A 26,259-nucleotide genomic window follows, 5' to 3' on the forward strand; every position below is an offset into this window, starting at 1 on the left:
AATATTGGATTGGGACCTAGAAGTCCTAAACCACCGTTTTTCCAATCCAAGTCTTCTTCTCAATTATTTTTCCTTTCCTTTTCACAAAAGACTTTTCTTGTGGTGTAAAATCACACATCTTATCTTTAATTTATCTTAATGCAAAAAAACCAAACCACACCTGTCACAAAAAGAAAAACCTCCTACCTTGCCTCATGAAAGAGAATACTCAATAACATTTCATTGGAAGAAGGGAAAGAAATGAAAATGAATAAAACAAAGAGGATATTTGTTACTATTCATCTATACCCTTGTTCGGGAGTTTAGTAGAAAGAAATTCTTATTTGATCCCATTCCCTCATAAGTATTCTTCTCATTTTAAAAAAAAAAAAAAAAAAATTCTTCTCAAGAATTTTTTTTTTTAAAGAAATATTGTTCAACTTCTACTTTAAAAAGGATAAATAGAAGTTGAATATCTTCTCAAAAGGAATAAAAAAGAAGTCAAATATTATATTATAGTAGTAGAATTACATATTTCTTTTATAAACTCCCTAACACACTACAAAAGACATACCATGTTGATGTTTTCTAGAAAAGAGTTTTTGAAAAGCACTTCTACTAAGGTATTCACACACTATTTTATCGAAAAGGAAAAGAATATTGTTCCAAAGAAAAATTCTAAGCCGGCCTCAAAACTCTTTGAAGATTTCAATCCAATCTAAAATATTAGTAATTGCATTCAATTGAATCGAAAAAAAAAAAAAACTCCATTTAAAGAATATATTAATTTTAGACTCATCTATATTCTAAAAATAAAATGAACTATATAATTAGAATGTTAGTTTTGGTATTACATCATTTCTATGTTACAGTAAAAAGTAATTAGCAATCCTATCAAAAAAAAAAAGTAATTAGCAAAAAATTAAATAAGTTGACATTAAATTTACTTAAAATATCTTCTCAGATAGAAGGATGTTTTCCACATTATAAATGTACGTCATGTTCGTGGCATTTCGTAAATAAGATGGATGTTCTGTTTATTTTGATATAAAATATTTTCTTATTTTACCGTGTTTATTTTGCAATAAAATATTTGGTCAAATGTAAAATATTTTCACTAGGCTATATAGGTTATATGGTTATTGGCATAACAGTTTCTTGTAATTGATATAGATGTCTAGATTTATTGTCACCTTAAATAATAACCTCCCTAAACCTTACAGGCTCTTACATGCAAGGAATTAATCACACATTCACAGTCTTTGAAGATTTCTTTGCCTGGATCAAATTTATAAAAATCCCATGTGAACTCGTCCAAACATCATGGCACATGTGCCGCAGTCAACACTATGTTTCATAGCCCCCTGCTATTCAAAGGTGTTGGCGGTAATAATTAGACCATTTCCGGTGAAAAAGGGTTTCCTACCACTTTTTCTTGCAAAGACTAGTCTTTCCTCAATGACTAAAGTGGGAAAAAAAATTGATACAAAGCCTTTTTCTAAAAATGAAAAACATAGTACATAGATGCTTCACATTTGTACACGTATCATTCTAATTTAACTAACAAAATTAGAACTGGACTTCACCAATTCAAACTTAATTTGGGAGACGTTAATTTTTTTTTTACGAGTAATGTCATCAATATTTTACAAGTCTAGACACTAAAATTTTCACTAATACCGTTTACCATGGTTGAAAGATTCATGAAATTTATCAATGAAAGATTCATGAAATAATTAATCCAATATTGTTCTCTTACCAAATTCACATGGCCGGCTTCAAAACACATGCAATACTTGCTAGCTTAGCCAAAAAAAGAAGAAGACATTTTATATTTCGAAATGCCTATCATGATTACTCAGCTTCGAAATATTTATCATTTAGGAAACTACAGTTCTATACTTCTATGAAGCACAAGTGTAGCTCTGCACAAGAATTACCACAAACACCGGAGTACACAATTTCTTTCGGTAAAATGGATTGCATTAACTAATAACTATATCATCATATATATAATTTGGTTGGCTTCAATTTTTCTTGTAATGTTGTTCAGGGAAAGTGTCACTTATATTTGCTTGTATATAATTAAGAACTAAGATATCTGGACAACATCCCAAGCGTTTTGAAGAGAGTTCATCGAGTCTGAATGAGCTCGATGATTTCAAACACATCACAAGCTCTAGTGTGAGGGTGACCATTTCAATTTGCTTTCTCTTTCCTAGCAACCTGAAATCAACTTCAGTATCTATATATATGAATATGTATGTATTCCCTATTATGTTTATGCTAGCTTGCAGTATATCACTCATAGTTTCTGGGTCACACCTACCTGTGAAACCTAAATAATGTGCGTCACATACTACATGTAAGAAAAATATCATCTACCAGTATACCACCTATAAAAGAATGTAGAACACAGATTTAACTTGGTCCCCTAGAATAAATTTCTAACTTGGTGTATGATGGGACTGACGAGGTGAAACATGGACGAGGTGGCCTCAAGGACGAACATAAACCGTTATCGTCATCATCAGAGGAAGAGTTAAGGCCATTGAATGCTGCCAATAAAGCCTCTACCGTTACAAGACCAGCTGGACGAACTAACGGGAAGACATTAATTCCCATTACTCCCCTGAAGACGTTATCAGAAGAGGCATTAATGCCCCAACGGATACAATCCCCAAGGGTATATAAAACCCTTTCAACACCAAAACAAGGTAGATACAAAAAAAGAACTACATCACAATTTTAGCCATTTTTATTTCTAATATCTCAACAACTGTCTTTTTTCCGTACTGACTTTATCATCGGAGGTGTTGTGGCAGGCACCACACCGGTGACCATTTGATTCAATCCCTGCTCCCACAGGTCCGTTAGAGTGCCTCCAGGAGCCATCTGGACGAATCCTAGCAAATCAACGAAATACAACTTCATCAGTTTGGCGCCGTCTGTGGGAACGACTTTCTCATACAACAAGAACACAGTTCCTACCAACTCCAGATGGAATCCAACCAGGACTCATCGACCTTGGCGCAGCAGGTCCGAAATCTTGCAGCCACCGTCGAAGAACTTACAAGACAGAATCAAGAGATGAGACAGAGGTTACAACAAGAAGAGAACCGGTCAAGAGCTGTTCAAGAGGACGAAGGGGATAGCCATGGGAGAAGTGACCGACGGAGAACGGTAACCCCAGAAGAGCAGCATTCTGACATCCTCCAGGAAATGAGGAAGGAGATGGATGAATTAAGAAACGCGATCAAAGAAAAGACGGATCGAAGCCTGGATAAAATGGTCAGAGCGACGGACTCCCCCTTTACCATGGCAGTTCTAGAATGACCAGTACCAGCGAAATTTCGGCTACCTCAGCTTGAGCCTTTTGACGGGCTCAAAGACCCCCAAGATCACCTTAACACCTTCAAGACGACCTTAGGCCTTCAACAGCCCCCTGACGAAATCATGTGTCGTTCATTCCCCACTACGCTGAAGGGAGCTGGACGAGAATGGTTCACGAGATTGCCCACTTCGTCCATCGACAATTTTGAGCAGCTGAGTAGTGCTTTCCTGCGCCATTTCGTCGGGGGGCAGCGTCCCAAAAGACCAGCGGATCACTTACTCACTATTAAGCAAGGAGAGAGGGAGACCTTGCGATCGTATGTGAAACGTTTCACTCGGGAGACTCTAGAGGTGGACGATGCAGACGATAAAGTCCAGTTGACGACATTTAAGGCGGGACTTAAGTCCAGAGAATTCGTCGTCTCGTTAGCAAAGAATCCACCCCGGACGATGGCAGAGATGTTGTTGAAAGCTCAAAAGTACATGAATGCTGAGGACGCACTGGCGGCCATCGTAGACGAGGGAAAGCTAAGGACGGAAGGAAGGAAGGAAGACGAACGCAGGGGGCAAAAGAGGGAACGTCCAAGTCGCCGGGGAGGCGACATCGACAGACGAAAAGACGAGAAAGCTCCACGACCGGTAAAATTTACTCCTTTAATTATGCCTGTTGACAAAATTTTGGCACAGATCCAGGATCAACACCACCTGAAGTGGCCGAAGCCCCTGCACTCGTCACCAAATGTGCGAGACAAAAGCAAATACTGCAGATTCCACAAGGACCACGGCCATTACACAGAAGATTGCCGAGATCTGAAAGGACAGATAGAAGAATTGATACAGAAAGGAAAACTTCAGAAGTACGTGAGGAAGGGGGACTCCAACAGGTTCAGAGAGGGCAACACGAGCCAAAGAGAGCCCTCGTCCAAAAATGAAGGTCGCCAATCCCAACCACAAGAAGTGATCGGAGAGATAAGCACGATAGCAGGAGGACCTTTTGTGGGGGGATCGTGCAAGTCCCTCAAGAAAGCATACCAGAGACAAGTAAACAGTGTCCATACGGGACCCCCATTGAAACAAAGACGGACGAACCAAGATATATTCTTCAGTGAAGAGGACGCAAGGGGGGTCAGGCAACCCCATAACGACCCTCTAGTAATAGCACTCACAATTGAAGGATTCAATACTAAAAGGATCCTCGTCGACAACGGTAGCTCTGCGGACATTATGTACCTGTCGGCCTTCCAACAATTGAAGCTAGGTCCTGGCAGACTGCGTTCGTTCGAGTCCCCCCTCGTCAGCTTTAGCGGTGACAGGGTATACCCCAAGGGCATTGTGACACTAAAAGTAACGATAGGCGCCTACCCGAAGCAGCAGACCCGCCATCTGGACTTCCTGGTTGTGGACTGCCCTTCTTCGTACAATGTGATCATTGGTAGGCCCACGCTCAACCAGTGGAAGGCAGCAACGTCCACCTACTGCCTAAAGATAAAATTCCCAACCGAAGATGGAGTCGGTGAGGTAAAAGGAGACCAAGTCTTGGCCAGAGAATGTTACCAGGCCGTGTTAGCTGCAGGAGAAAACCACACATGGACGATCGAGAGAGAAAAAGAAGACAAAATAGAAGCCCTAGAAACGGTGGAACTCGTTGAGGGGGAAAACTCAAAGGTGACGAGGATAGGTACAACCATAACTCCTGAGATGAGGAATGAACTCGTTCGTTTCCTTAAAGAAAATTTGGACGTATTTGCATGGAGTCACGAAGATATGCCGGGCATACCGTGCCAGATAATCCAGCACGAGTTGAAGACAGATCCCGAGAAGAAACCCGTCCAGCAGAAACGACGGGTCTTTGCCCCCGAACGAAACCAAGCAATCATGGAAGAAGTTAACAGATTGTTGCAGGCAGACTTCATCCGAGAAGTTTATTATCCCGAATGGCTGGCCAACGTCGTGTTAGTGAAGAAAGCAAATGGAAAATGGAGAATGTGCGTAGACTTCACAGACCTAAACAAAGCCTGCCCGAAAGATAGTTTTCCCCTGCCGAGGATAGATCAGTTGGTAGACTCTACGGCTGGACATAAATTACTAACATTCATGGATGCATTTTCAGGTTACAACTAGATAAAAATGGCTGAGGATGATCAGGAAAAAACCGCTTTCATTACAAGCCAAGGACTCTACTGCTACAAGGTAATGCCCTTCGGACTGAAGAACGCAGGGGCAACGTACCAAAGATTGGTGAACAAGATGTTCAGCGAGCAAATTGGAAGAAATATGGAAGTGTATATGGACGATATGCTCGTCAAGAGCAAAGAAGAGTGGACTCACCTGGACGACCTGGGAGAGACATTTAATACCCTCCGAAAATACCAGATGAAGCTCAACCCCAGTAAGTGTGTTTTCGGGGTAGCTTCGGGAAAATTCTTAGGGTTCATGGTATCCCAAAGGGGAATAGAAGCAAATCCGGAGAAAGTGCAAGCGATACTCGACATGGCATCTCCCAAAACCACCAAAGAAGTCCAGAAGCTCACAGGAAGGATAGGCGCACGAATAGGTTCGTCTCTAAAGCGACGGACAAATGTCTCCCATTTTTCAAAACGTTGAAACAAGCGTTCGCCTGGACTGACGAGTGTGAGGCAGCCTTTCAAGAACTCAAGCGCTACCTAGGCAGCCCTCCCATCTTGAGTCCCTCAAAAACAGGAGAGAGCCTTTATTTATACCTGGCAGCCTCATCCACAGCCGTCAGTGCAGCCTTAATCCGGGAAGAAAACAAGAAGCAGCTTCCGGTTTATTATGTCGGTCAAGCCTTCCAAGGAGCGAGAGGCCAAATACCCCAGATTGAGAAGTTTGTCTTCGCCCTAATAGTGGCTTCGCGAAAGCTACGACCATACTTCGAAGCACATCCTATCCTTGTAATGACGGATCAACCCATCGGAAATCCATGAACAAGCCTGAAGCACTGGGAGAATGGTCCGGTGGGCAATCGAACTCGGCCGGTTCGACATCGAATACCATCCCAGAACGGCCATCAAGGCGCAAGCTCTAGCGGACTTCATAGCAGAATTCACCCTCCCAGACGATGGTGACGGCATGGACGAGGTGGGACAGTGGACGATTTAGACTGACGGATCGTCAGCCCAGAAGAGGGGAGGAGTAGGGATCATTATAAACACCCCCAATGGAGAAAAACTCCAATATGGTGTCCAATTAAAATTCCCGGCAACCAACAACGAGGCTGAATACGAAGGCATACTGACGGGACTAAGACTTGGCAATGCTCTCGGGATTAAGAACTTGCTCATTCAGAGTGACTCGAAACTAGTGATAGGGCAGATCATGGAAGAGTATGAGGCGAAGGAAGAAAGGATGCAGAAGTACCTCAAGTTGGTCAGACATCTGGCTCGTGGGTTCGACAAATTGAATTTCGCCAGGATCCCGAGAAGCCAGAATGCAGAGGCAGACGAGGTCGCCAAGATGGCCTCGTCTATAGAAGAACCAACGAACAAGGAAATTCTCATGGAGATTCAGAAACACCCCAGCATCGAAGAAGTTCATGTATTCTCCATCCAGAACATAGGTGGATGGATGGAACCGATCGTCTCATATCTCCAAGACGGGCATCTCCCTCGTGACCCAGCGGAAGCAAGGAAGGTTAAAGCAAGAGCGGCCAGGTTTACAATTTTGAATGATACCTTATACAAAAGAGGATTTTCCTTGCCTTACCTGAAGTGTCTTGACGAGGAAGAAGCCAAGTACGTCCTCCACGAAATCCACGAAGGGATTTGCGGAGACCATGCCGGGCCTAGATCCCTGGTAAGCAAAGTTGTTAGAACAGGATATTTCTGGCCAACCATGCAGGAAGATGCCACGGAGCTCGTCAAGAGGTGCGATAAGTGCCAGAGGTTCGGGAATGTCCAAAGGCTGCCAGCAGAAAAGATGACGACGATTACCTCCCTGTGGCCATTCGCACAATGGGGGATTGATATCGTCGGCCCATTACCCCAGGGAAAAGGACAGGTAAGGTTCTTGCTCGTCGCTATTGATTACTTCACTAAATGGGTCGAAGCCGAGGCAATAGCAACGATCACAGAAGCAAGAATCCGTAACTTCGTGTGGAGAAATATAGTCTGCAGGTTCGGGATTCCAAGAACAGTTATTTCGGATAATGGCCGACAGTTCGACAGCCAGGGATTTAGGGACTTCTGCTCGGGACTCGGCATCAAGAACAAATTCTCGTCACCTGGACACCCGCAGTCAAACGGACAAACAGAAGTAACTAATCGAACCCTGCTCAGGATCCTCAAAGCCCGGCTAGACGAAGCCAAGGGTGCATGGCCGGAAGAATTGCCCAATGTCTTGTGGGCCTACAGAACGACGGCAAGAACCCCAACGGGAGAGACACCTTTCAGGCTCACCTATGGCACCGAAGCTGTAATTCCCGTCGAGGTAGGGATGGCCAGCATCAGGCGAGAAGTGTTCCACGAGGAGGACAACGACGACCAACTTCGAATCAATCTGGATTGCCTAGACGAAGTTAGGGATAAGGCCTCGGACGTAACGAAGAAGTACCAACAGAAGATGAATGAGTATTATAACAAAAGGGTCAAGCTCAGAAGACTAGAAATTGGCGATCTCGTCCTACGCAAGGTGACTACTGCAACTAAAAACTCCGCCCACGGGAAGCTCGGTCCCACGTGGGAAGGACCTTATAGGGTCGTGCACTACTCCCGACAAGGTAGCTATCATTTGGAGACCCTAGACGGACAAAGACTCCCACGACCCTGGAACATAGAACATTTGAAGAAGTACCACCAATAGATATAGATCAAGAATGTACCAATTCCTCAAAATTAATGAAATGATGGTTCAAACGATGTGCTCATACAGGTACCAAGTATCAGAGAATTGGAAATACAAAATTTTCCTAAGTAATAAGATTCCGCATTGACGGATGTACATTACTGACGAAGGCAAAAGCACAGAACTTTTGTCTAAGTAATAAGATTCCGCATTGACGGATGTACATTACTGACGAAGGCAAAAGCACAGAACTTTTGTCTAGGTAATAAGATTCCGCATTGACGGATGTACATTACTGACGAAGGCAAAAGCACAGAACTTTTGTCTAAGTAATAAGAATCCGCATTGACGGATGTACATTACTGACGAAGGCAAAAGCACAGAACTTTTGTCTAAGTAATAAGATTCCGCATTGACGGATGTACATTACTGACGAAGGCAAAAGCACAGAACTTTTGTCTAAGTAATAAGATTCCGCATTGACGGATGTACATTACTGACGAAGACAAAAGCACAGAACTTTTGTCTAAGTAATAAAATTCTGCACCGACGGATGTACATTACTGACGAAGACAAAAGCACAGAACTTTTGTCTAAGTAATAAAATTCTGCACCGACGGATGTACACTACTGACGAAGACCACACAAAAAAAAAAAAAAAACATGAGAAGCCTTAAGTAATAATGTTCCCATCAAATGATCGAACATTACTGACGGATGCAAAAAAAAAAAAAAAAAAATTCTATATAGCAGAACATGTGAAAGTAGATATTATATTATAAAAGCCTAAAAACCAGAGGCCATTGTTTGTGCGAAAAACGAAAAAGAAACCCATAAACACTGGGCTAAAAATACACATAGAAACCTTTAAAATGTTCTGGAAAGCAAGCCTTACAACATCGGGCACAAAAAAAAAAAAAAGAGAGGTAATTTTTGCTGGTCAAAAACAGGTTCAAACATCCGGATCAATATCGTCTTCAGCGGGGACGTCGGGAGCAGGTGCTTCAGTGACTGGGACATCAGGAAGGCCTTCAGGAGCGTCAGCGGCCGCGGCTTGAGCAGCCTCGTCAGCTGAGATTTCCCTGTCTACCTCTTCCATATCCAAGGTCTCCAAGTCGATCCCAGAAGGATGCTTGAGGCAGTACCTCCGTAGAAGCTCGAACCCTTTGAAGTACCAGCTGAAGAGTACAGAGTTGTACTCCTCCGTCTGCTGAAAACCTTCAATCGCTCTGGAAGCAACGACTTTGATTTTTTCCTTCGCAGCTGCCAACTCCCCGTCTTTTTCAAGCACGAGCTACTGCTCTACCTTCAGTTCGTCACTTAACTTCCTAGCTTCCTCCCTGGCTTGTTGGGCGTTCTCCATCGAAGCAATTAGTTCTCTCTTCATCTTTGAATTCTCCATCTCCAAGACCTTGATCCGGGACAGCGAAGACTCAACCTTAACCTCCTGAGCAAGATACTCAGAAGAGAGGTGAACAGTCTCCCCCAGCACCTAAAAATATACATGTTAGTTTATACACAGCGACATTTAGCTCAAAATAAACCAACGTAAAAGACACGTATGTTACCTGGACGAGCTTCTGGAGATGACGACCCATCAATTCACTTGTGGGCATGCCCGAGAACACTTTCAGGTCTTCTCCAGTCACGACTCCGCGAGCCCGGTCCATCGCCAGCTTCTCGTCATCCCAAATGGTCGACGAAGATGTAGTCTCCTTCCCCCTCTCCGCTGTACGAGGCCTCTTCGAAGCAGGGGTCGGGATCTCTTCTATTGAAGTAGCCGGCGAGGCCGTCCTCGTAGTGTCGGCACCCGAAACCACGGGGGTAGAAGAAGTAATCGGGGTGACGGAGGTAACTTTCCCTTTCACCCGGACCACTTTCTTCCCGATGTTGGACAAAGGTTCGTCCTTCTTGGATCGCATTTTCTCATACATACCCTTATTAAATTTAGTCGTCATCTCTGCCATAGAAGAAAGTATTGTCAAAAACAGAACAAATAAATACGAATGTAGATCTGACGAACCCAAACACTTACTCTTTTTCCCTTCAATATCGAGGCTCCGGAGGACGAAGGAAGATGGGTCGGGGCCTAAATTGTAAAAAGCGAGCGTCCGAGGATCTACCAAGTCGTCCCAGTTTTCGATGGACTGAGCATACACAATGGCTGCCTCGACACGCTCCTTGTACCTGCTTTTTAGTTTCGGTCTCCTTTTGACTGCAAAAAAGAGGAGAGATTAGCAACGATAACATCGGATTCAATAAAGAAGGGAAAGGAAAGGATACTGACGCACCTAAAGTTGGGGTTCCCCACCGACGAAGCAATCGGGGGATATCTCCCCAATCCTGGTTAGAGGGGGTCTCAAAGTCGTCCCCTGACACAAATATAAATCTGGACTTCCAGTATCTGAAGGACGAGGGTAAGCCCTTGACGATTCTGGTTCTTCTCTCCCAAGGTACTAGCTCATAATACCCATACTCCTTCGACTCTTTCAAACGGTACAAGTACACAAGCTCGTTCACCTTGATCATATCCCCATTAGCAGCCAACCATATCTCCATACAGTTGACTACTATCCTCCACGAATTGGGCATAAGCTGCCCAGGAGCAATACCCAAGTAAGCTAAAAGCTCCATCACAAACGGGTGAACGGGGAGCCTTAATCCACAAGTGAAAGCGGCCTCATAGAAGCACACTTCACCGGGGAAAAACTGACAGGCCCTATCATCGTCAGAAGGCCGACGAACCCGAACTCGCTCCGGGAACTGAAACCTATCCCTAAACCTACCCACGGCATCGGCATCTAGCCCACACGCCTCCACGAGGGCGTGGAAAGCCTTAATCTCTCTCAAGGACGACGCAGCAGTATCCCCTTCCATAAGATCCCCACTAGACAATAACCCCGTCTCAAGATCGCTAGACCTAACTTCAGACATCGGCCGTTGTTTCTTCACCAAACCCTCAAACCAGTCGACTGACCGGCGAAGCAGGGGAAACAAATCGCCCAAAACAATGCCTAAGCCACTACCCGCAAAAACGAAACCCTCCAAATTGGGAAAAACACCTAAGGACCCTCCTAAACGAGCAAAAAGAAAGGAAATCGAAGGGCAAGTTTTTCTAACTTCTAAGCTACCGACCATCGACACCCAAACAAAGCGCAGGAAAATAGGAAAGTACTGAAAAACAACAACAAGCAGAAACCAAAAGGAAAAGGGAATCAAACGCCTGCCAAAAAAAAAAAAAAAAAAAAAAAAAAAAAAAAAAAAAAAAAAAAAAAGGGAAAAGAGAAATAGAATAAGAAGCATACCTCAAAAAAGAAACAAGAAGCCCAACGCGCACCAGCTCAGAGGGAGACGAAGAAATGGGTGAGAAAGAAATAGCTAAGACAAAATAAGAATGAGAAAAATGCAAGATAAAGCAAGGGAGAAGAAGTTTAAAAACCAAATGAAGGTGAAACTGAAAATCGGCGGGAAACCCAAGGGACATAATTCTCCGCCAACCACATCATGCCACGTGGCCACAACCCACATAACGCCGCCACCACGCATTCAATGCGGCACGGAACCATACAAAATAAAATAAAAACTGTTCGGTTTCCACAATCGTCACTGACGACCGTGAAACCCGGGGGGCATCTGATGGGACTGACGAGGTGAAACATGGACGAGGTGGCCTCAAGGACGAACATAAACCGTTATCGTCATCATCAGAGGAAGAGTTAAGGCCATTGAATGCTGCCAATAAAGCCTCTACCGTTACAAGACCAGCTGGACGAACTAACGGGAAGGCATTAATTCCCATTACTCCCCTGAAGACGTTATCAGAAGAGGCATTAATGCCCCAACGGATACAATCCCCAAGGGTATATAAAACCCTTTCAACACCAAAACAAGGTAGATACAAAAAAAGAACTACATCACAATTTTAGCCATTTTTATTTCTAATATCTCAACAACTGTCTTTTTTCCGTACTGACTTTATCATCGGAGGTGTTGTGGCAGGCACCACACCGGTGACCATTTGATTCAATCCCTGCTCCCACAGGTCCGTTAGAGTGCCTCCAGGAGCCATCTGGACGAATCCTAGCAAATCAACGAAATACAACTTCATCAGTGTATATTTGATTTTTTTTTTTTTTTGGTTCTCGAAGATAGTCATATTTCTTGTTTTCCAAATAGTCTGCAAAGTTGTCTGCTCGTTTTAATATAATATCTTCTTTCTGTCAATTTTAAGACAATTAGTCGCTAACTGGTACCACAAAACACGCGGGCGATAGCCGCATTTGCAAAAACCACGTCACGGGTTGAATCACGAACTTGTGCTATGAGAGGCTCGGGAGTTCTGTTGCCAAGCTCCTTTCCACTCGGAGGAGCTCCAATCCACACCACTCAGACAAGTATTCGTATATTTCTTGTTGGATAATGAAAATTTGTGTTCGTCGAACAGTCATGGGTTGTCATTTATTATGTAAATTGTGGACGGTCATGGGTTGGATTTAAGTTGATTGATTATTTTGTGTGTGTGTGTGGGGCACAAATTGAAGCATGTACCTGGATTCATTAAGAGAGCGGAGGAGCTAAAATCAAAGGGCATTGAAGATATTCTCTTGGTTAGCAGTATTTCTCAACTGAGTTTTTGCTTTTTTTCTTTTCTCTTTTTTTTTTTAAAATTTTTTTCAACCTTACTATTTAATTAGTCTCATATTGGGGAAAAGTTTTTAACGAATAATAAATGAGCTTTAATAATTTTTTTTTCTTTTAAAAAAAAGGTCCTCAACTATGCTTTGCTAGCAATTAAGGAAGGGAAATAATTCTTTTCTTTATATATTTAGGCATGGAAATGAAATCCACGTTTCATTCATTTTAAGTTCAATTTCGTAGGAAGGAAAGGTCTCTCCTTTTCACAAACTCTCTCTTTACCTTCTTCTTGGCTTCTCTTTTTCTAGGGTTGGTTTATTTTATTTTATTTTATTCTTGTTTTTATTTTATTTTTATTATTTGGTTGGCATGTTTATAGTTGTGAATCTTTGGTATGCTAGCATGTGGAGCTTAAGATGGTGGGACATGTGTTGAGATTTAGTCAAGAAAGAAGGCATGAAGGAAGGCAACACAATAAAGAAGAAACACCAAGAATGCAGCTGCAGTGATGTAAAACCAGACCAAAATGAAAGAGTTTATAAGAAGAAGAAGAAGGGGAAGTTAAAATCAAACGGTGACATTTCACTTAAGTGACTGGCACGTGAGATTGTTGGCACTTGAGATTGTTTAAGTGTTGTACAATTGTCAATTACTAATTTCTTAGGAAGTTAGTTAGTGAAGAGTTAGACTTGATTTCTTTTCCTTCGTTTCTCTGTTGCGTGTGTATAAGGCAGAACCTTAGTGTAAATTAATCAATCCTTTTCATTTTAATCAATTCAAGTAATTCAGTTTCTCTCAAGCAGTTTCTTGAATCTTTTCTTTAACATGGTATCAGAGCTTCAATAGCTCATCAATGGCTTCCACTACCAACACTGCTTCAGATTCTGAAACCCTTCCTACCAATACTTCTAACACTGCAACTCATAGATCATCCAATCAAGCAACTTCAATAAATGATGTGAATACCAATCTTTCAAGCCCTTGTTTCATTCCAACATTAGATGTTGTTCTGGTTTCCCAACCATTGATTGGTCCTAAAAATTACCTCAGTTGGTCAAGAGTTGTGTTTCTATCTCTGAGTGGTAGAAACAAATTTGGTTTTCTTGATGGTTCAATTCCTACACCTGATCTTGCTCATTCTTTGTACAATGCGTGGCATAGAGCAAAGACCACAATTCTGTCATGGATGGTGAATTCTTTGAGCAAGGATCTTGCTACCAATGTCATGTACATTCACACTGCAAGGGATTTGTGGATTGATATGCGTGATAGGTTTTCACAGCCAAATGTTCCCAGATTCTTTAAGATTCAGAAGGAAATTTTGAAGCTTTCACAAGGTTCCTTATTGGCGAGTTCTTATTTCACCAAATTTAAGATTTTGTGGGATGAACTTGTGCATTATTAATCTTTCTTTGCTTGTACCTGTGTTTGTACCTGTGGTTCTCAACGAAATCAACTAACTACTCTGCAAAAGGATCAAGTTTTTCGTTTTCTTGTGGGACTCAATGACAGCTATTCCATTGTTAATAGTTAAATCTTGATCACTGAGCCATTACTTGCTTTGAATAAAGCCTATTCTTTGATCCTACAAGAAGAGAAACGTAGGCAAGTTGGCCAAGCTGATTTGGTCATTAATTCTAATCCTAAGGGGTTTCAAGGTCATCAAGGGTGGAATTAGGCTATGAATCATGGAAACCAGGTTGGAAAGAATGGTAATTCAAAGAAAGAGAGGCATGTGTGCACTTATTGTGGACTTGTTGGTCATGTAGCTGATAAGTGCTACAAATTGCATGGATATCCTCCAGGCTATAAGTACAAAGGGAAGGCATCTATTAATCAGGTTTCTAGCAATGGAAATCTTAGAAGTTTATTTTGCAACAATGGTGGTTCTGGGAATTTTACTTCTTAGCCTATGCAAGGTTTTCCTAATCAACCTGATCTAATGCACTCATCCCCACAGCATCCAGGGGCATAGCCTCAATTGTCCATGTCACAGTCCCCGTTTAGTGCACCTCAGTGTCCTATCACCTAGAGTCAGTGTGAACAACTATTTTCCTTCCTTGCTTCTCAGTTTATCAAGGAAGCTAATGCATCTCAAACTTCTCACCAAGCTGCCTCAGTCTTGTCTCCACTGACCAATGATGCTGCTAATGTTGGCACCAGCTCTTCCATGCCTTATTTTACCAATTTTTCAAGTAATCCTCTTTGGTTACCTCCAAATCTTTCTCATTCCATTTTTTCTACTCGTATAGTTGATAGGCATGCTTACAAATCCAATGACTGGATCATTGACACTAGTGCCATAGAGCATATGGTCCATTTAGTGTCTTGCTTGTCCACAATCACATCCACCATTAACACCTTTGTCTATTTGACCAATGGAGAAAAGGCTTTAGTAACTCACATAGACACAGTCCATATCTCAGAACATCTTACCCTTTATGGAGTTCTATGTGTTCCTTCTTTTACTTTTAATCTCATATCAGTTAGTCAAATTACTGAAACACTATTTTGTTGTGTTGTGTTCCTTGGTTCCTTTTGCTTTATCTGGGACTTATCCAATTGGAACATGATTGGACTGGGTAAAGCATCAAAAGGTCTTTACCTACTACAACACAGTCTTCCATCATCAACTGTTCTTGCTGCTTCTTCATAGATACCAGTTTCAATTCCTTCTGTCAATCTTAATTCTGTTCATACTAATTCTATTAATGCTGAATTGTGACATTTTCATTTAGGGCAGCCTTCTTATGCAAAATTGTCATTGCTACCTAAATTTGTATCTGGTTTGCAATCTGTTGTGACATTTGTCATTTTGCAAACCAAAAGAGATTGTCTTTAGCTATCAGCACTCATGTATCTCATTATGTTTTTGATCTTGTGTAATGTGATCTTTGGGGACACTTTTCAGTTCCCACCACTGAGGGTTACAAGTACTTTCTTACCATTGTGGATGATTACTCTAGGTGTACTTGGGTTTATTTACTTAAATCTAAGTCAGAAACACAAGCTCTTATTAAACAATTTTCTATAATGATTGAAACTCAATTTGGTGTAAAAATTAAGTGTCTTAGAAGTGATAATGGCACAAAATTCTTTATGAAGGATTTATTTAAATCAAGGGGCATCTTGCATCAATTATCTTGCGTTGAAACTCCTCAACAAAATGCCATTGCTGAGAGGAAGCATCAACACATTTTAAATGTTGCAAGAGCTTTGAGGATTCACTCTTCTTTGCCTCTGAAATTGTAGGGTGATTGCATTCTCACTGCAGTCTATCTCATCAATAGGCTACCCTCAAAGCATTTGCACAATAAAACTCCTTATGAAATGTTTTTTCAAACACCTCCTTCATATGGCCATATTAGAACTTTTGGTTGTCTATGCTTCACTTCTCCTCTTTGTCAAAACAAACATAAGTTTGCACCAAGAGCTAAAAAGTGTGTTTTCCTAGGATATCCAAGTGGTATTAAAGGGTACAAGGTTATGGATTTGGACACTAACTCCATTTTTGTTTCCAAGGATGTGATCTTCTACGAACATATTTTTCCTTTTGCTTCTGGTCCTCCCTCCTCACAATTTTCTAATCCTACCTCTCTTGATTCTAATTCTGATTCCTTTGTTTTCCCTCATTCTGTTCTTGATTTTTCTATTTCAGATTCCTATTTTTTAAATGATAGTAGTATTTCTTTCCCTGATTCTGCAGATACTGTTCCTCCTGTTGTTGTTGATTCTGAGCAAGATCTTGTTCCTATGCCTATGCCTATGCCTAGGCTTAATTCTCCTTTACCCCTCAAAAAATCCACTAGGCCACATAACCCTCCTTCCTACCTACAAGACTATTCTTGCAAGGCTGTCACTTCCTCACCTATCTCTTCTAAACCTTCATTTGGCATGCCTTATGACATATTTGTTTGCCTTACTTATTCTAATCTTTGTAAGAAGTATAAGCAATTTATCATGGCAATTGATTTCACCTCACCAGACCCTACTTCCTTTCATGAAGCTGTCCAATCTCTTGATTGGAGAGTTGCTATGGATAAGGAAACTGCAGCTCTAGAACTTACTAATACATGGACTTTGACCTCCCTTCCTCCTGGTAAGGTTCCTATTAGCTGTAAATGGGTCTATAGGACTAAGTATAAGTCTGATGGCTCCATTGAGAGGCATAAAACTTGTTTAGTTGCTAAAGGGTATACACAGAGGGAAGACCTTGATTACACTGACACCTTTTCTCCTGCTGCGAAGTCAGTTTCTGTCAAAATGATCTTATCTTTGGCTGCTGTGAAAGGGTGGTTTCTTCATTAAATGGATGTGAATAATGCATTCCTCCATGGTGACTTAGATGAGGAAGTTTATATGAGTCTTCCACCTGGTTTTCACAGCAAGGGGGAGTGTCTTTCAAATGGTCCTTTGATTTACAAACTCAACAAGAGTCTCTATGGTTTGAAACAGGCTTCAAGGCAATGGTTTGCCAAGTTTTCTTACACTTTGTTGAATTTTGGCTTTGTCCAAACCAAGGTAGACTACTCCCTTTTTACCTATACTAAAGGTTCTTCTTTCACTGTTTTACTAGTATATGTAGATGATATTTTGCTTATTGGAAATGACCCTGGTTGTATTATTGACTTGAAGCATTTACTTTATACCAAGTTTGGCTTAAAAGACTTGGGCTCCTTGAAGTTGCTAGAAGTGACAGAGGTATAAGCCTAAACCAAAGAAAGTATTGCTTGGAGATTTTTCAAGATACAGGTTTTTTGGGATCTAAACTAATTAGAACTCCAATGGAACAAAATTTGTATCTTTCCAAGGAGGTAGGTAAGCTTCTTCCAAATGCAAGTCAATCCAAAAAGCTGATTAGGAGATTGCTCTATCTTACTTTGACTAGACCTGACATCACATATGTAGTGCATAGGTTAAGTCAATTTCTAACTGAACCAAGAGAGCCTCATATGTTGGCAGTCAATAGGGTACTGTAGTATTTGAAGGGTACACTAGGCAGAGGCTTGTTCTTCTCTAGCAACTCAAATATGCAAGTTAAGGTCTCTTGTAATGCGGATTGGGCAGGCTACCCTGATACTAGAAGATCCATCACAGGCTACAGTGTGTTCTTAAGGGATTCTATAATCTCTTGGAGGTCCAAAAGGCAAAGCACAGTTTTCCAGGTCTTCAGCAGAGGTAGAGTACAAGGCAATGACTACTACAACTTGTGAAATTGTTTGGGTTCTTCAATTATTGAGAGACTTAAGGGTTGATCATCCAAGTAGTGCTTAGCTATTTTGTGACAACCAGGCTGCATTTCATATTGCAGCTAATCCCATTTTGCATGAAAGAACAAAGCATATAGAACTTGATTGTCATTTGGTGAGTGACAAGATAACAGAGGGTGTGATTAAAAACCTTTTATGTTTCAAGCCATTTTCAAACAGTAGACATCTTTACCAAAGCTTTAGGACTTCCAGCTTTTAGCAGATTGGTTACTTGCTTGGGGTTAATTGATATCTACTCACCAAGTCTTAAGACTTCAACTAGTCAAGTCAATGATCTTGTGGATCATGACTTGAGGGGGAGTGTTGAGAATTTAGTCAAGAAAGAAAACATGAAGGAAGGCAATATAGTAAAGAAGAAACACCAAGAATGCAGCTGCAGTGATGTAAAACTAGACCAAAACGACAGAATTTAGAAGAAGAAGAAGAAGAAGAAGAAGAAGAAGAAGAAGAAAGGGAAGTTAAAATCAAACGGTGATGTTTCACTTAAGTGGCTGACACGTCAGATTGTTTAAGTGTTGTACAGCTGTCAATTACTAATTGCTTAGGAAGTTAGTTAGTTAAGAGTTAGTTAGACTTGATTTCTTTCCCTCCTTTTCTTTGTTGCATGTATAAAAGGCAGAGCCTTAGTGTGAATTAATCAATCATTTTCATTTTAATCAATTCAAGTAATTCAATTTCTCTCAAGCAGTTTCTAGAATCTTCTCTTTAACAACATTTGAGTGGATTTTTAGTATTGTTAGGGGTTGAATTTTGAAACAATGGGGTTTCCTAGGTTGGGTAAGAGTTTGTATCTGATATTAGTTTCTTGGTTCTTTTTGTTTTGGCTAATAAATTTCATTGCTTTCTTTTTGCTCTCAAGTTTAATTTATGGGTGTTGAATATATGCAATGGTTTCTAATTTGAGGAAGTGCTTCTTTTTTTTTTTTGTTATTAATGTAGACACTTCTGTAGAGGAACTTATTTCAAAAAATTTCACTTGATTTTTTTTTCTTTTTTCTTTTTTTTTTTCATTTCCCAATTGGAATATGATACTATTTTTTCTTACTGATTCATATGCTTTTTTTGGCTCCATAGTGTTAATAATAAAAAGTTAATACAGTTTTCTGTTCTACAACAGTATATCTGCTTGGCTCTGTTTCATTCAAGGCTATGCTTTGATTGCTCTATTTGCTTACTAGGTACTTAATGAATTCATATTTAACTTTCCTATTTCTGATTTTTATTTTGTTTAGTTTGCATGCTTACGCTTTGTTTGTTTTGCTGGAAAACTTTCTGTAAAGATAGTTTTCCACATTTTCCAGTGTTTGGTAGCACACAAAAAAAAACTAGTCAATGGAAAACTATCTTTAGTCAATGGAAAATCCAAATAAAAATAAGGCTTGTTTTTTATAGCTTGTTTTCCAAAAAATTTTTTTGGAAAACAATCTCTATCTCACAGTTCGCTCTCTCACTCTCACTCTCACTCTTTCTCTTTTCCCTTTTCTTTTTCTTTCCTCACACCCTCACTATCACTCACTCTGGTCTCTCCTCTTCCATAGATTTCTCTACCTCACTCTCTCTCCATATTTCTCTCTTCCTTTATAACACAGTTCTTTGAGTGAATTTTTTTTCCCTCATTGCTCAGTAATTAGTGTACTAGCAAAAAGAGTAGACAATGAAAAGTTATTGTTATTTTGTACTTATTAAAGATGTATTCTCCTGTCAATTTTATGTATATAGACAAATGGTTAATATATATATATATATATATATATATATATATATATATATAATGTGTGTGTGTGTGTGTGTGTGGACGTTCCTGTCCATATATATAAGTAAAATGAGTGATAGAGATCATGAAAATTTGACAACTAATTTTTATTGTATCTATTGTCAAAATTTTAGTACGAAAACCAAATTCATCCTTGGTTTTTTTTTTTTAATATTGATTACTTAGTTTACATAATACGCATGTTTTAAATTATACAAGAAATATAAAAAATAAAAATAAAAATTTGCATACCAAACACCAGAAAACATTCTCAAGCTCATTTTCAAGGTCGTTACCAAACACTGGAAAATGATATAGTTTTCTAGAAAATGCTCTTTGAAAAATGAACAATTTTCCAGAAAATGTTAATGCTGAAACAAACAGAGCGTTAATTTTATACGTTGGCCGATCCTTTTGTTTGAATAATATCTCAATCTTTATGTTGACTAGTTAGAAATGCATAACTTGAGTCCATATAAAATTAGTTTTTCCAATGAAATATGTTGAACTTTTTCCTTACTTATGTACTTTTACACGAATTGTGAGTTTTGAGGGAATGTGGGATGCTTGAAAGTCACATGTAAATTCTAAAAAAGAAACAAAAGGGTTTTAGACACGTTTTTAAAATGTGGCTATAGCTGTCCCCTATAGCCGCCTTATTGATGCAGCTAAAGTTTGTCTTACAGTCATATTTCTAAAAACGCGGCCATTGGTCCTGGCCTATAACCGCATTCATAAAAATGCAGCTATAGACCCCTCAGACCTATAGTTACAGGTTTTAGGCCATGGCTGAAAACGTGGCTAAAAAGAACACGGCTATAGGCCGAATTGACCTATAGCCACATTTTCAAGAGCTATAGCCTCATTTTAAAAACGTGAATTATTATTATTATTATTTTTTTTTGTTAAGTAGTTTTTTGTAGTGTGGGCAATGCATAGATTTATCTTCTTCTTCTTCTTTTTTAAGTAGTTTTTGTTACTGTTTTAGCAGGGGCGGCTTGATGCATTTGGGGGCCTAAGGTGAAAATTGATTATCTTATTTAGATAAAAAATTATTACTAATTAACATGAACTACGTAGAATTTTTTTTTCTTTTTTTAAAAATTTTATAGATAGAAAAGATTTGACAAAATTTTTCATACTTGTTGATGTAGCAGATTGATAGTAGTAAGTAAAAAAGTGGTGCTAGTAGTAGACTTAGATGAGAACTAGTAAAAATTTGCTAACTCAACTCTTATTACTATTCTTATTTTTTAGAAGTGCAATAACAGGCTATAACAACCTGCTATTTAGCATTAGTTGTGAAAAATATTGTGGGCATTGCATTTTCTCTCCTTTTTATTTGTTTTTCATCTAGTGAAAAAATATTATTTTATTTATTGATTATAAATAATCTTATTGGTTAAAATTTGGAGGCCTTTTTTTACTTGGGACCTTAGGCGTCGCTTAGTCTCCCATTCAGCTGGTCTTGACTTCTAGTATGGTATTTATGCATTATTTTATCGAAAAGGGAAAGGAAATTGTTCCAAAGAACAATCCCAAACCGGCCTCAAAACTCTTTGAAGGTTTCCATCCAATTGAATGGGAAGAAAGAAAACTCTAAAGATATATTAATTTTTGGAAATTAAGAAAATAGAAGAGGGAAAAAAAACTTGATACTTGTAACTCATCTATATTTTAAAATTAAAAGAACCAAATAATTGGAATTATCATTTTGATATTACATCATTTTTATGTTACAATGAAAAAACAATCAACAAGAAACTAAATAGCATAACTGTGTAAGCAGTTTCTTGTAATTGATATAGCAATCTAGATTTATCGCCACCTTAAGGGCCCATTCGGATGAAGGGGGGAAGGAGGGAAAGTGGAAGAGAGTAGAGTAGAGTTTGCTGAAAATATATTAATTTTGAGTTGAATCTATTTTATTATACTCTACCCCCATTTTCTCCCCTCAATCCAAACAAACCATAAATAATAACCCCTGAACCTTCCCGACGAATTTTAGAGTCACTCAAAGATATCAACAACAACAACAAGGTTACTTAATTAAACCCTTTGAAGATTTCATTGCCTGGATCAAATTTATAAAGATCCCTTATGAACTCGTCAAAATATCACGCGGCATGTGCTGCAATCAACACCATGTTTTTATAGTTCCCTTCTATTCAAAGGTACTGTGGAGTGTGGACCTGTGGTAGTAAGACGTGAAAGATTTTCATACCATTTTTTCTTGCAAATACTAAAGTCTCTCATACGCAAGGCTTTTTAATTTTAAAGAACAATCTTAAATGAAAACCCAAGCAGATGGTATGATTCCTTACGTCTTTCCTCAGCGACTAAAGTTGGAAAATTTTTATTCAAAGCCTTTTTTCTATAAAAAGAAAAACATGGTTGAAGTTTCAAAAAAAAAAAAAAAGCAAGGTTGTTTTACGGTTGTGCACATATATACATCATTTGAATTTAAGTAACAAAATAATTATTTGACTTCATCAATTCAAACTTAATTTGGGTAAATTGTAAATTACACTTGTACGGCATAGGACAAGGGGCATAATTCCCTCATGCCCAAATTAGAATAGGGCTATGAATAGTACCAACTATGGGCCCATCATTTGTCATAATTAACCATTAAGCGGCTTAAAAGCATCAGCCCATTGCTTGGGAGTTTGGTGTATGGCTACACCTTGGATACACCATGATTGGTAGAGACAGACCAGCTATACCTCGGCAAAGCGGGAGTTCCCTGTTAGACTCCGCTGTAGAGCAACTTTCGATGGCTAGCACCAATTCCAATGTCACAGCTTCCATTTCCAACGAAGCATGTTCCTTGTTAGGAATAATTAAATTGGGCCCCAACCACACGAGAGGAACTAGAGAGCAATCATGACACTGCCACTATCCTCAAGCTATAAATATTAAAAAAGACGATGAAATAGTGGTTAGACAGTTGGAAGGGAAGAGTGAAAGAATAGTCGAGCATACGAAAGAGAGTTTTTAGAGAGAGAGAGAGAGAGAGAGAGAGAGAGAGAGAGAGAATGGCTAGTTTCCATAACAGATGCTTCAACGAGCCCATCCAGGAACTGCCCATTGTAGGATACCCAATACCCATAAAACAAGTAAATTATGAGCCCAGACACAAGACCCGCCTTCCTGCGGAAAACAGGGCACGCACAACACCTTTAGAGTTTGAGAGTGTTTAGAATTTACACCCTAAAGTTTTAGAATTTTGATTTTACCCTCTAAAGTTTTGGGGTCTTTGGATTTTACACTCTGATGTTTAAGAATTTGGATTTTACTCCCTAAAGTTTGGAAGTATTTGAATGTTACATCTCTAAATTCTAGAATTTAAGTGTGTAAAATCCAAATACTTCCAAACTTTAGGGAGTAAAGTCCAAAAATCCCTAAAATTTAAGGTGTAAAATTCAAATTTAAAACGTCGGGATGTAAAATTCAAATACCGCCAAACTTCAAGGTGTAAAATTCCCACACCCTAAAACTTTATGAGTGTAATTTGTAATTTATTCTAATTATTTTTACAAATAATATGATAAATATTATACATGTCTAGACTCTAGAGACCAAGATTCACCAATGTTGTTTACCATGGTTGAGACTTGAGATGACATGTTATGATTTGTGTCAAAAAATTCATTGTCAAGGACTCGTGTGCAAATAATGACATGCCCAATTGATTTGTATGGAGCATTGGCAAAGGGAGTATGAACTATGAAGCAAGTTGGATGCCATTGCCTGGGCAACGAGTGATGGGGCATTGTACATGGGCCAGTGCACTTAAGACTCGGTCAAGGTCATAAGTAGGCCCAGGTTAACAGTCCATTTAGTTTTGGTTTAGGGTCAACCATCATATAGTAAGTTCTTTTTGAAACCACCAAATAGTTAGTTTTGTAAGAGCATGATTTATTTCAATTCTATTCTATTTTACCATTCAAAAAATTACTTTATCAATTATACAATATCATTTTTCAATACACTTAACATTCCAACTTTTATTTTTCTATTCTACTCTTTAAAATAATATATCTTCATAAGAAAATATACTTTTTACCTTCTTCCAGACTCCTCTTCCATTATCCAAATCAACCCAACTCTTCCACACAACTCTTCCATCATCTATATCAACCCAAATCGGCAAAACTGGAAAAAAAAAAAATACCATCACACCAATCACAATGCCACAGCCACCACAACGCCGATCACATATACCAACAAACCCAAAGAAAAAAGAAAAAAGAAAAAAAAGCCATTAACACCCACGCTGATCACAACGCCACAGGCACCACAATGCCACAGTCACCACAGCTCCACCGATCTCCACCGTTGTCAACACCTACGCCAATCTCGTCAAAACCCACGCCGATCTCCACCAATCTCAATCACACCACCCACCTCCGCTGAGCAAAATCCAGCCAAATCAAAATCTATCATCAAACCCAGCAAACCCATCAGAACAAATCCTCCAAACGCCAACCCCAACACCACCCAAATCCGACCCAAACGTCGGAAACCCATGAACAAACCTACGTCAGAAACCCATAAAAAAAACTCATGCCTCCACACCTCCACCACAGAAGCTGATTGAGCCTCCACGTCGTTGCCTCCATGCCGTTGAAGAAGAGAGAGCAGGAAGAAGAGAGGGTAGAAAGAAAGAGAGAGAAAGATAATGAAAATTATGATTTGCAGAGAGAGGAGAGAGAATACCAAACCAATTAAAAAATATTTTTTTGTTTTTACCATTTAGAATCGCATTGTCGTTTAGTTGTATTTTTTTTTTTTTTTGCAATAGTTGTATTTTACAACTTCTAATGGAGTTCTCTTTTGGGCTTGAATTGTAAACTACTTTGAGATTTGGCCTACATTTGGGATTTGGCCCATTTAATGTTGATGCTCTAATAGTGTTTGGATTTTTTTTTTTTTTTTGGTTCTAACTCTACTCCTATAGTTTATAATATTTTTTTGAAAGATTATCTTTGTATCTTAGTTTGTTTTCTTAATAAAAATCTTAGTTTGTATCTTATGTTAACCATACCATTTATGTCATTTATGATTCCCTAGCAAAGGACATTATGTTAACCATGATTTCATGTCATTGTGATTCGATCTTTCATGAACAGTGTGCATGTTTTTTTTTTTTTATATCTATACAAGATAGAAATTCTACTCTAGCCTAATATAAATGTATATGTGTGTGAAACTTCCTCTTGGAGACTTGAACCTCGGCTCTTACCCCCCACACTCTACAAGTACTTATAGTTATGGAGTGACTATTGCACTAAGTATGCGCGATGATATGAACAATGTGCACGTTAAATATATGAAATCGAGCAAATCAATTTATTTATCATAGAAAGTATTAAAGATGTCAAGTACTTATCCATAGTAACTTTTACTTAATAAAGACAAAGTTATTAAGACAAAGTTTTAATACGGATTCATTGTTGATAATATACCACGTATTTACATGTCTTTGATATTAATTTCATTATGGAGGTAATGGTCGGGTTCAAGTTTTCAGGAGAAAGTTTTACATAATATACACTTAGATTAGACTAAAATAGAATTTCTATCTCGTATTGAAAAAAAGATATTAATTTCATGTTCAAACCATGATTTTAAAAACTGAAAACCTGACAAAAACTAGGAACCAAATCATTTTTTGGTTTTTTTGATTGTTCAGGTTTTTAAAACCATAGTTAAAATAAATGCTTAAGTTTATAAGTATGTCAGAGCATGTTGTACAAATATTAGTGGAGGAAAATGGGCATTTGTCCCTATTTTTTCAACTATGCAGCAAAATACTCTTATTTTGAAACTATTTACTAAGTGTAAAACTTAATATCTTCAAAATCGAGTTCTGTGTATATTTTTAAGTGGAACTTGACATTGCTAATATCGAGTTCCACTTAAATTTTTCAAAAAATTTAAGTGACAAAATATGCATAATGTCAAGTTGCACTTAAATTTATTCTCAAAAAAAAAAAAAAGTTCCACTTAAAATTTTCAAAATATGTATAGAACTTGACATCGCTAATATCAAGTTTCACCTGTAACTCAATTTAGTTAAAATTGAGTTTTAAAAATAAGAACATTTTGCTAAATAGTTTCAAAATATAGACATTTTGCTGCATAATTTATAAATGGGTAAACTACATATTTAGAGTCCGTTTGGATAGAACTTATTGCTGAAAACTGAAAACTGAAAACACTGTAGCAAAATAATTTTTTAATGGGGTAAAAAAATACTATTCACTCTTTTTTTTACTGTTTATATGCCTTGGTGCACTGTTCATGTCCCATGAACAGTGCACCAAGCGCTGGTCTTTAAAAAAAAAAAAAAAAAAAAAAAAAACGCAAACGCAAACGCAAGGCAAAACGGGGATCCAAACGGGCAAATAGTCCCTAGCCTTTACACCATATTTCAATTTGATCCTTAACCTTTCAATTGTGTTGATTTGGTCCTTAACCTTT

The 26,259-nt window shown here is 38.9% G+C and overlaps 3 protein-coding genes across 4 annotated transcripts; 2 read left to right on the top strand and 1 right to left on the bottom strand.

Moving 5' to 3' along the window:
* Positions 1–9,038: 9,038 nt before the first annotated feature.
* Positions 9,039–12,224, bottom strand: LOC142641251 (uncharacterized). Of its 2 annotated transcripts, XM_075815649.1 has the most exons (5): positions 11,418–12,224; positions 10,404–11,286; positions 10,148–10,327; positions 9,681–10,072; positions 9,039–9,604 (listed from the first exon to the last, which is right to left on the bottom strand). In XM_075815649.1, the coding sequence occupies exons 2-5, from the start codon at positions 11,248–11,250 to the stop codon at positions 9,407–9,409; spliced, it is 1,617 nt and encodes a 538-aa protein (XP_075671764.1). In that variant the 5' UTR covers positions 11,251–11,286; positions 11,418–12,224; the 3' UTR covers positions 9,039–9,406. The 2 variants fall into 2 exon arrangements, with proteins under 2 accessions (XP_075671764.1, XP_075671766.1); XM_075815651.1 differs by lacking the exon at positions 11,418–12,224 and having other exon boundaries at positions 10,404–11,327.
* A 1,376-nt stretch (positions 12,225–13,600) lies between these two features.
* On the top strand, positions 13,601–14,152 carry LOC142640010 (uncharacterized). Its single transcript, XM_075814125.1, has one exon. It carries the CDS (start codon positions 13,601–13,603, stop codon positions 14,150–14,152), a length of 552 nt encoding a protein of 183 aa, XP_075670240.1.
* Positions 14,153–16,233: 2,081 nt separating this feature from the next.
* On the top strand, positions 16,234–17,055 carry LOC142640011 (uncharacterized). Its single transcript, XM_075814126.1, has one exon. The coding sequence runs from the start codon at positions 16,234–16,236 to the stop codon at positions 17,053–17,055; it is 822 nt and encodes a 273-aa protein (XP_075670241.1).
* Positions 17,056–26,259: the final 9,204 nt, after the last annotated feature.

Source organism: Castanea sativa, chromosome 6 (assembly GCF_040712315.1).
Source record: "Castanea sativa cultivar Marrone di Chiusa Pesio chromosome 6, ASM4071231v1".
NCBI lineage: Eukaryota > Viridiplantae > Streptophyta > Magnoliopsida > Fagales > Fagaceae > Castanea > Castanea sativa.

Excerpts from the sequence above, each read along its gene's own strand:
- LOC142640011 (XM_075814126.1), top strand. The coding sequence starts at position 16,234 with ATGGATTTGGACACTAACTCCATTTTTGTTTCCAAGGATGTGATCTTC.
- LOC142641251 (XM_075815649.1), bottom strand. The coding sequence starts at position 11,250 with ATGGTCGGTAGCTTAGAAGTTAGAAAAACTTGCCCTTCGATTTCCTTT. Across the intron at positions 10,073-10,147 it reads CGATATTGAAGGGAAAAAGA|AGATGACGACTAAATTTAAT; the intron begins GTAAGTGTTTGG and ends CTTCTATGGCAG. Across the intron at positions 9,605-9,680 it reads ATCTCCAGAAGCTCGTCCAG|GTGCTGGGGGAGACTGTTCA; the intron begins GTAACATACGTG and ends GTATATTTTTAG.
- LOC142640010 (XM_075814125.1), top strand. The coding sequence starts at position 13,601 with ATGGCTTCCACTACCAACACTGCTTCAGATTCTGAAACCCTTCCTACC.